This window comes from Bidens hawaiensis, unplaced genomic scaffold (assembly GCF_021521415.1).
Source record: "Bidens hawaiensis isolate Kalapana, Puna unplaced genomic scaffold, B.hawaiensis_p1.1 tig00030771_1, whole genome shotgun sequence".
In the NCBI taxonomy this organism is placed as follows: Eukaryota; Viridiplantae; Streptophyta; class Magnoliopsida; order Asterales; family Asteraceae; genus Bidens; species Bidens hawaiensis.
In genome coordinates this window covers 93,916-104,599 of record NW_027495138.1, presented here as the reverse complement: position 1 = coordinate 104,599, position 10,684 = coordinate 93,916, and the positions used below count along the sequence as shown (strand labels likewise).

The following is a 10,684-nucleotide window of genomic DNA, read 5'->3' as shown; positions in this document are numbered from 1 at the left end:
GATTTGGGTTTCGAATTTATTTTCAATGACATTTTTGGAAATAATGAAAAGATTCAGGATTTTACAATTGACTATTTTCCCCACAACTATTAAAATTTAAGAAACAATTGTGAACACTTCCGACATGTCACCTCTAGACCTATCAATGCCTCCAACTTTTATCAAATTTGAAATATTTGTGTCAACATTGACTTTTCCTTTAATTGTGATCGAGTGTTGTATGTGACACATGTCATACAAAACTACGCTCAAGTGAAGCAAAACATTCACAAATTCGAACATGTTAACGTGTTATATTTATGTATTGTCATTATGACAAAGTCGAGAAGTCCCCTCAAACTTATATAAATCTTTTGTTGTAACTCAGAACTATTATTGTATGAGAAGTCTTATACGAAATTGGTTCGTTATCAAAATTCTTTCAGTTATATATGATACTGAGAATGAAATTTCTAATAGATGGAGAGTTCTCAAATATGTTTTTGCACTTGTGTTATTATTATTTCATTATTAAATTCACTTTTTTTGGGAAAAAATCATTTTGTGATATAAATAATATCAATTACACATAGTATCGATACAAACATAAATGTAATACATTTTTCGATATACATTATGTTGCTTTATTTGTAACTTTATTATTTGGATCATTCTGTGTGTTACACATGCTTTAAAGCTAGGACGATAATATAATCTAAAATACAAATATCAAGTGTCACAAACAGATACGACCAAACTTTTAATCTAATATTTATAAAAATATAAGTGTGATAACCAAATTTTCAATCAAATTAATAGAGACACAAGTCACAACTACAAATTAATGTTACAACCATAAACGATCACTTAATTTTCAATCGGTCAGAAAAACAAATAGAAGTGTGTCAACCAAGTTCTATAATTTTTTCAATCGAATAAAATATAAACCTACCTACTTTCACGACCAAAGAATCGACCACATATTCCTAGATAACGACTCCTTTGGGATGCATACATATGACCAATAAAATGTATGATGTATTATGTGGTGGATCTAGACCAAAATCTTAAGGGTAACATTTAAATTTTTTTTACCGAATTTCTTAAATGTAAACTAACATCGTATTTTATATGATAACCGAATTTTTTTTACCGTATTTCATGCAATTTTTTTTCTTATGAACTTGGTGTTGGACCAATATCATCATTTTTTTGGAACTTTTTTTTAAAAGGATTGTTAATAAAACTTTGTTTTTCATCTTTCAAATTCTCTAATTTTAAACAGGACAAAAATTAAACATATATCCATAATCAATTACAATTTACACATAAATGTTAAATCTCTAATCAATTACAATTTTCAGTTTAAATTTTCCAAATATCCATCAAACCATAATCAATCATTTAATTGCTACTAATTGGGTGGTGGTCTATTGGTAAAGATAAAACTTTTAAAACACCTGGGTTTGAGAGGGGAAAACCTTGGGTTTCAAGTCCCATATACAACAAAAATTAAAAGTTCAATTTTCAAAGAAAAAAATCATTCGTTCATAACCAATTTCAAATTAACAATTTATATAAACAAATAAACAGTTACAATTTAAATAGAAGTAGAAGGATATCTAAATTGAACAAATAGAATTCAAATCATGGAAGATGGACTAAAGGAGCACTGACCGTCAGTCACTCGGCTGCAGCATAGAGGTCTAGTGACCGAAGGAGGGCAAGAAGGGGCCGAGGCAGCGTGAGGTGGAAGTATTGGGTGAATGAAATTTTGTTTTGTTGAATATTGATGTCCGGCCTAAACCAAGCGTCCGAACATCAAGGAACAACAAACAATGGTTTTAATTGGGTTGGACTTAAATTTTGGTTGGACTTTAAGTGGTTTTGGCTTTTAATTTGGTTGGAATTTAAACAAATAGGGGTAACGCTATATTTTTGCAGGGGTATTGGATTACGAAAACCAACCAAAATATATAAAAAGTTACATTACTGGTAAAAAGTTGAGTGATAACGGAGGCTACCCCTTATTCTAAGCATGGTCCGCCCCTTTATGCATTAGATATATCACATTTTAGAATGTAGACCATTAATTCACAACAAAATGAAATACTACCATTAACTAGAGACCGAGAGACAAATAAATGAAATTTTGAGATGTTTCGGGTAATATTTTTTTATCGGATTCACGTATAGACTTCTTTTGCGAAGGAAGATATATCGCAACAACGACTAAAAGGCACGAAAGGAAATCCTAACCAAATTCATCTTCAAATTTTATGAGGAACCATTGTCACAAAACTCCGCAACGATTGAAAAAACCCCTAAACAAAATCTTAAGCAAATGACTGCCAATATAATGATACTCGATGATCATTTCAAAATATCACCGATAAATAAAACCATACTCTTCCCAAAAAGCGTCACATACTCCCGTAGTGATTCTGTTAACAATCATGTTTCAACTACTGTTTTAGAAAAATAATTTCTTTTCTTGATTTTGTTTGTCGTGAAATTCTCATCCGTGAGTTTTTTTTTCTCTTTTTTGGTCTAGTCATAGTATTAGACCATAGTAATATACTAATATTTAGGTACTAGACATGTACGTAATATGGCTGTCTATATAAACCCATCTATGATGAAACCCTAAATCATACAATCTAATACAACAATATTTGAGGTTTAATCGATAGTAATAACTCTTTCACTGAAAGAGTCAAAAAAAAAATTATACTTTCAAGCAAAACCACAAGTAAGCCACAAACCGCCACCTCAAAGAGGTTATATATGTTCTTTGAAATATTATGCATGTTTCAAGGTTATTTTAAGCCTATATATTGACTTGTGCGTTGAACTTTGATATCTCATAGAAAAGCATGTTCTGTTGAACTTTCAGCATCATGCTAAGGACAGTTTATTTTCCATAATAAATTAACAAGTAACACTTGCATTTTGTTCATCGTGCTGTTATGTTCAAGGCAGTTACGTATGTAAAATATAATCCTCTTTAGCCATTATTGTAAGGTAGAAACTTAACACAACTAACTCAATTTATATATCTTTTAAAATTCTTACAACTACTTTATGTTTGAGTAACTTGTGTAACTACGGGAGGTAATTTGTCGTATACAAAACCTAGGAGATTTTGAGCTAGTTTTCTCCTAGTTTAAAATAAAGATTGTTACAGATTAAGATTTCGATGGTTTATTAAATAGTGTTATCTGTATTACATTTATTTATCACAAAAATAAATCAATAAACGATCATTAATTAGACTACTATTTGATATCGTTTATACTTTTACTTCAATGCTTCCATGCTTATGATGAATTATCTTCGATCATGTGCATATATAAGATTAGTATTTTGGAAAGAAATAATAAGTAAAAGAAATACCTGGATTAAATTAAAAGATAGTTTTAAGTTTTAGCACACATATATACACACATGTATATGGTGCATATACACAAGAAACCCTAAATATTAAATATATAATGTTGGTATTCAAGAACAAATTCCCACACCAAGAAAATCTATAAAAGGTACATCATCTTTGTTCTTGACTGCTTCTTCCTCTTCTTTATCTTTCTCAAAATTCACCGTCGTCTTAACCCGCTTCGGGCGTTCTCTCTCGGAAACAATCGCCTCCTGAAGCACAAAATCCTGATGTCTATATGCACTAGAATTTATATGGTTTTGTAACCCATAATGTTCTGATATGCTTTGATGACTAGAACTACATAAGTCTTTACGCTGTCTTTGTGCGATAAAATCTGCCGTCTGCAAGTATCTATTGGTTGCTATCATGTTATTAGGATGCCTAAAAGACCAAGAATTTGGATTCTGTAACTGCATGAACTGACTAAAACTAGATGCAAAAGAGATTGAGGTTGAATACTTGTTGGAGTGAAAGGCCCTTTGAAGTACTCCATGATCCATATTCAGTTTACAACTATGCAAATCATCTTCATACCTTCTTTTTTCACAAAGTTTGGATTTTTCCCTTTGCTTTCTTGCCATAATAACATGCCAGTGGTTCTTGACAGCATTGTCGGTTCGTCCAGGAAATAACCGCGATATGAGAGCCCATCGGTTTCCATGTACCCGATGAGCTGCCAAAAGCTTTTCCTCTTCCTCATCTGTAAATGGCCTTCTGTTTATTCTAGGATCAAGCTGATTGAACCATCTTAATCTACAACTCTTTCCTGCACAATATTAACAGACGCAATGGATTAATTTTCCACACACAAAATATATCTATATCCCAAGCATAAATATATATTTTTTTTATTTCTAACTAAGTTAATCCATCTTTTTATGGCTAGTAATATTTACATGTTCTAGAAGAGAGCCCTTGTTCATTATTATAGTTATTCATAGTATCATTAGAAAAATATGTTTTTATGATGCCCTAAATTGACTTTTTGAGAAGATCCTATTTAGTATAATTGATCTTGAATTGATCTTATTCTATTTATTTCAGAAGATTAAGAAATCAGTTTGTTTAGACAGATATAGTTGTTTGAAATTGAAGAGTAAAAGATACATGAAAGTTAAAATATTTTCAGAAAGCCTTCTACTTGTTCAAGAAACTATGAAAATATATCGGGTTCCGTTAATATAAGAAGTAATGACTCAAGTGTTCTTGTTAATTGCCTAGAAGCAAAATAATAAGAAAAATGAATAAACTTAATTTTGGCCACAAATATCTTTCAAAATAATCATCAGATGAAAATACTTTTGTTGATCAAATACTATTTGTTTAGTTAAGTTGTTGTAATCAACCACCATAATCAATTGATTACAAGTTTTACTAAAATTAATCAGATATTTAACCATGTTGATCCATAAAAAGAACAACATCAAAACAAGATTAACCCACAAACATAAACCACACCTGATCTTCCTTCTAGTTTTTCCGCAATCGAATTCCAATTCTGTGGACCGTAAAGCTGAACAAGCTGCCTCAGTTTCTCGTCTTCAGCCGGTCTCCAGTGTCCTCTAGGACACATCCTTGAATCATCACTAGAGCCACCACCTCTTGTTTCCTCCATAAATAACTGTAAAAACTATATAATTAAAATAAGCTTCGCGACAGAAATACGGAGTTTTCTTAAAGTGGTAGTTTTAGTTGTTGGTTAACAATCAGCATGTAACAATAATTAATCAAACAGAAGAAGGTGTGGATGAAGATTTTATAGGAAGAGAAGGGATTTGTTGAGATGAAAATAAATAAAGTAGGTTGGTTTAGAGTTGTGGATGGGCAGTCACTTTTGTTGGTTTTGCACGAAACTTTCTATCAACTAGTTTTTAGGCTAAAAGAGAGAATTACGTATGAGAATACACACATAGCCGTTTGTTGTTTTCTTTTGGAATTTTCTTTTTCTATTTCTTGAAACAAACAGTGCAACTCCCAACTATTTCTACATTCTCTTTTTCAACTATATGTTTAAGCTAGTTTTTGACCTTTCTAATGGCTATTGTATTTCCCTTCAATAATGGAATTCAGTTATTAGGAAATAAACAAAGGTCTAACAAGTATAAAATCACTAGAAACATAATTTCCTTCGTCCTATAGGATTTTGCTATGTGTGAATTTTATAGACAAGCTAGAACAAGAGATCGATTTTCAAAATCAGTAGTTGTTACTACCTAGAAACCGCTGTTGCTTGAAGCGCTTTTAGCAACGGACGTATTTTCATAGAAAATCTCACGATGAAACTAGCTTATGTTGCTATTCGATCCGTCAGTAATTCGTCTGCGACACTACGTAGAAAAAGAAGATAAGGGTACATAATTTACTTACATGTTACTGAGGAGTTTATCATCAACATTATCGTTAGAAGATCATGAAAACTTACATGTCAAACATACTGACCAACCTAGCTTTTTGGACTACTGATTATGAAGAGTTTCGACATGATTTTGCATCATCGACGCGTTTCTTATATAACAGATTAATAATTTAAATAGCAAAAGGTTTACATGCAAAACACATGGTTCCATGGTTCTCCTTTAGTTTAACTTGACTTTTATTTCCTATATTTAATTGATAACATAGTTACCCAGATTTTAAGGTATAATTAGTATTTTATTTTAAAAATAAAAATTATTGAAAAAAGACATGTATTTAATAAGTTGGAAATGAGATAAATAACAGTGAGAAGAAATATAAAGGTGATAAAAGTGATTTTTTTTATTATATAATATAAATAAACTACTATACTAAACTAATAATAAATATATAAAATAATTCCAAACTCAATAAATCTTGATATAACGTTATTGTATCACATGATTTAATCAATTTGTGTAAGTGATATTAACAAATTATTTAATTAAGCCTATCCACATTAGTTAAGGTTGAATTGAGTCAATCACAAATGTACACTTAGTTGCCACATTAAATCTATATTAATTCTTTAAAAACACTTATTATCTCTCTATCGTAACAAACATTATTCCAAGTCTTTACATTTCAACACCAACGTACACTTACATATACTTTTTATAGGTTTAGATCAAATACAAATGAAATTAATGTGTTAACTATGAGAATCAAGTAAATTAATTATATATACAAGTAAAGTAATTACATCAAAAAGTAATTACATAATTACTCTACTTGATTCTCACAATTAAAACGTTAATTTCATTTGTACGTTAACTTTCATCTACTTTTTATAATCCAATTATTTTTTATATCAAATGAAATTATTTATAAAAACTTTAATTAACTTATTATAAAAAATTTTTACTTGGTATGTGTAGGTCCTAAATACGGATCAAACAACTAAGTTCTTGAATCAATCTCACTTACTAGCTAGCGAAAATCACTTGTAAGCAACCGAGATCTCGTATCTTTTTGGGTTGGGTTATTACTGGATATGTTAAGAAGGAAGATAGTAGGAGAGGAGTTTGTGAGAAAAGGATAAGATTATTTTTCATAAATGTTAGGTTTGCATGAGCATGCTCTTACTATTTGATCGATGTCGAAAGGTCAATCAAAAATATTTGTAAAATACTTTTACTAGCTAGGGCAAGTAAGGTGTCGAATTCACAGGGAGTGGAAAGTGCAAGTGGAACTCAATTTCTATTATAAAAATACTTAAAATTGGACAGACGATGTCAAGCGGTTTAAATGAGTAGTTTGTAAATAATTATGTAAAAATAACCAAACTCTAGGGTTCGGGTTTTGCAACAAGTTGAGGAATTGATAAACTTCTTTGGACAGTTTCTTATAGAATATGTAAACCAAAAGACTTAACGATTGACCGTGTTGATCGTCAGAACTGAATCCGAACAATTGACAAAGTTAAATGAAAATCTATTTGATAATCGGTTTTACTTGTTGAAACACAAAATCAATAATATGGTTAATGATAAACGGGTCAATGACGAAAGAACTCAATCCTAATTGTTGATGACCACAAATCAATTAACTGACTAAAGATTAAGTAATCAATTAATTAAAACCGTGTAAGCACGAAAGCAAACTCAAAGAATTGATTAATCGAATGATTAATCAATTGCAATCCAAAGTTAAAGTTTAGAATAAACAAAACCTAACAAGCAACTCAAACCTACATCCGGAGATGGTTATGAAGTCTTTAGCCTTGCATCTTGATCTTCATGTTCTTGATTATGATGTTGGAGAAGATGTTCATGGATCAATCTTTTGATTAGTATGTGCTATGGTGGTGTAAGATAGCCTCAAAATCGCCCCAAAACTGAATAATATTGAATAGCATCGACCCTAGGGTTTTTGGGCTTAAATATGGAAGAAAAATCACCCAAAATCCCTTTTTCCGTCAAACCAGACCGTAAGCTACGGTCTGGCCACCGTAAACTACGGTTAGACCGTAGCTTACGGTCAGACCAATCTGCCTTACGGTCTCCCAGCATAAATCTTGTTTTCTTCATAAAATCTTCATTTCAACTTCGTTTTCCTCCCTGTTTGCGGCCATGTCTTCGTATTTCAATTTTCTATATTCTCATGGATCATCACTTTCATTTCCACTCCATCATGAATGCTCTAAATTAGCTTCTTTAAGCTCCGTTAAGCTCCGCACACCTGTAACCATAAAACCTATCAAAGTATTTGTGTTCGTTACATATAAACAAGTAAAACACAAAATATAAAACACTTAAGGCGTGTACTTTTACCCACACATCACATCCCCACACTTATCATTTGCTTGCCCACAAGAAAACTCTCATGCAACACATACACCTCGATCGACGGTTCATCAATTATCAGTATTAATACTAGTGAGGTATAAGGTCATACCCAATTCCCAAGAACTGACACTGTCAAGGTTGATAACCCACCAAATAATTTAATGATACATTTTAAAACTATGAAACCGTCCAAACGAGTGTACTTTGTTTCTGGTTAAGGCACACACGTTCATACCCCTCATAATATAATATCTCTCCTCTCGGTTTAATATCTGGACCTGCAAAAAATGTGCTAGTATCTCTCTTCCCTCAATACCGAGTATGAACACAATGTAATAAGCTTGGTAGCAAGTCATATCTCCACCTATTACCCACCGGTTGCATAGAGAAAAGAACTAAGGATTTTGATGTGGCTTAGGTTAGGGTGCGGAAATGGATTTATTTAGTGACACTACGTGAAAATTGACCTTCGGCCACACGAAAAAAGTTTGGTCGTAGGCCTTTAGCCACACACATTTGGTTCAGGTCATATGTGGCCAAAGTTCGCGACACCGTGGGTATGATATGGCCACACACAGTTTTTAGTGGCCTTATGTGGTAATAAGTGTGGCTAAAGGGTACAGGCATTAGTTGCTGGCCATCAAGAAGCCTCTCCAATAAGTGTGGCTAAATAGTAGAAAATGGCCACATGCGTATTTACTATGAGTGACCATTGCACGTATATAGCCACATGAATTAATGTTTCAGCCACATGAATTTTATAATAATGTGGCCAATAGGGTTGTGTTAAGCGTGCATTGTGACCTATACTGTGTGGATATAGGAAAGCAATGGCCACTTAAATTTAATAATGGTGTGGCTAATTATATTATATAGACACTGGATATTACATTAAAAGTGGCTAAATATATTTACTTGCCACTCAAAAACTCCTTTGTAGATTATAGTGTGGCCATTGTCTTACCGTTTGTCACACAAAATGTTTTTCCTAATTTAAAGTGTGGCTATTGTCAAACTTTTCGTCAAACATAGTGATATATTGTGCGGCTAATCATAACTTATAGACACTGGAGGTTATTGTAAATGTGGCTAAAAATGTGAACTTGCTAGTCAAAAACTCTTTTATAGTTTGTGGTGAGGCCATTGTCTTACCGTTTGTCACACATAATGCTTTTCCTAATTTAAAGTGTGGCTATTGTCAAACTTTTCGTCACACATAGTGAGGTACTGTGTGGCTAATAATATCATATAGACACTAAAGGTTGTTGTTAATGTGGCTAAAAATGTTAAGTTGCCACTCAAACACTCTTTTGTGGTGTGGCCATTGTCTTACCGTTTGTCACACATAATGTTTTTCCTAATTTAAAGTGTGGCTATTGTCAAACTTTTCATCACACATAGTGAGGTACTGTGTGGCTAATAATATCATATAGACACTAAAGGTTGTTGTCAATGTGGCTAAAAATGTGAAGTTGCCACTCAAACACTCTTTTGTGGTGTGGCCATTGTCTTACCGTTTGTCACACATAATGTTTTTCCTAATTTAAAGTATGGCTATTAGCGAACTTTTCGTCACACCTAGTGAGGTACTTTGTGGCTAATAATATCATATAGACACCGGAGGTTGTTGTCAATGTGGCTAAAAATGTGAAGTTTCCACTCAAACACTCTTTTGTTGTTTGTGGTGTGGCCATTGTCTTTACCGTTTGTCACACATAATGCTTTTCCTAATTTAAAGTATGGCTATTGCCAAACTTTTCGTCACACATAGTGAGGTACTGTGTGGCTAATAATATCATATAGACACTGGAGGTTGTTGTCAATGTGGCTAAAAATGTGAAGTTGCCACTCAAACACTCTTTTGTTGTTTGTGGTGTGGCCATTGTCTTTACCGTTTGTCACACATAATGCTTTTAAAGTGTGGCTATTATCATACTTTTCGTCACACAAAAATGTTTATGTTGTGGCTAATGGTCATTTATAGACTCTAATTTTTGTAATTTCAGGTACTTTTGGCCACACCTATTTAATGTGTTCTATGTGGCCAAATTGTGTGTAATTAGGCAATATATAATTATTTTTATTTTTTGTGCAGTAATATAAAACAGCTATAAGCAAGCATGACAAAACAAAATTAGAAACAAATTATATTAATAACAATATTCACTTCAGAAAATGTATATGAAAAATATCTTACAAAATACAAAAATAACGACTACCTAAGGCGTCGGTTTTTTGGCACTGCTCCTTGTCTTCTGTTTGGTCACCCTGTCTATCGTTGTGTACTTTGCCTTTGGTTTCTTGCCAGCTCTGTCTGGTTCTTTTGAGGATGGGAGTGGTGGTAGCTGGAACAACAGAATATGCAAAACAAATATGTATAATTAATGTCGTATTTTGTAATTGAATAGAACAAAATAGTAGGCCTGCAGACGAACCGAACGTTCGTTTAACTGTTCGTGAACCTTTCGGCTGGAAGTTCGTTTATGTTCGTTTATCTTTGTTCAATTACGTTAGTTTAGATTAT

At 32.3% G+C, this 10,684-nt stretch overlaps 1 protein-coding gene across 2 annotated transcripts; it reads right to left on the bottom strand.

Moving 5' to 3' along the window:
• Nucleotides 1-3,380: 3,380 nt before the first annotated feature.
• Nucleotides 3,381-5,519, bottom strand: LOC143580941 (transcription factor MYB52-like). Of its 2 annotated transcripts, XM_077063845.1 has the most exons (3): nucleotides 4,877-5,519; nucleotides 3,953-4,184; nucleotides 3,381-3,769 (listed from the first exon to the last, which is right to left on the bottom strand). In XM_077063845.1, exons 1-3 carry the CDS (start codon nucleotides 5,031-5,033, stop codon nucleotides 3,484-3,486), a joined length of 675 nt encoding a protein of 224 aa, XP_076919960.1. In that variant the 5' UTR covers nucleotides 5,034-5,519; the 3' UTR covers nucleotides 3,381-3,483. The 2 variants fall into 2 exon arrangements, with proteins under 2 accessions (XP_076919960.1, XP_076919959.1); XM_077063844.1 differs by having other exon boundaries at nucleotides 3,381-4,184; nucleotides 4,877-5,517.
• Between the last annotated feature and the right edge of the window lie 5,165 nt (nucleotides 5,520-10,684).

Excerpts from the sequence above, each read along its gene's own strand:
- LOC143580941 (XM_077063844.1), bottom strand. The coding sequence starts at position 5,033 with ATGGAGGAAACAAGAGGTGGTGGCTCTAGTGATGATTCAAGGATGTGT. Across the intron at positions 4,185-4,876 it reads AAAACTAGAAGGAAGATCAG|GAAAGAGTTGTAGATTAAGA; the intron begins GTGTGGTTTATG and ends AATATTGTGCAG.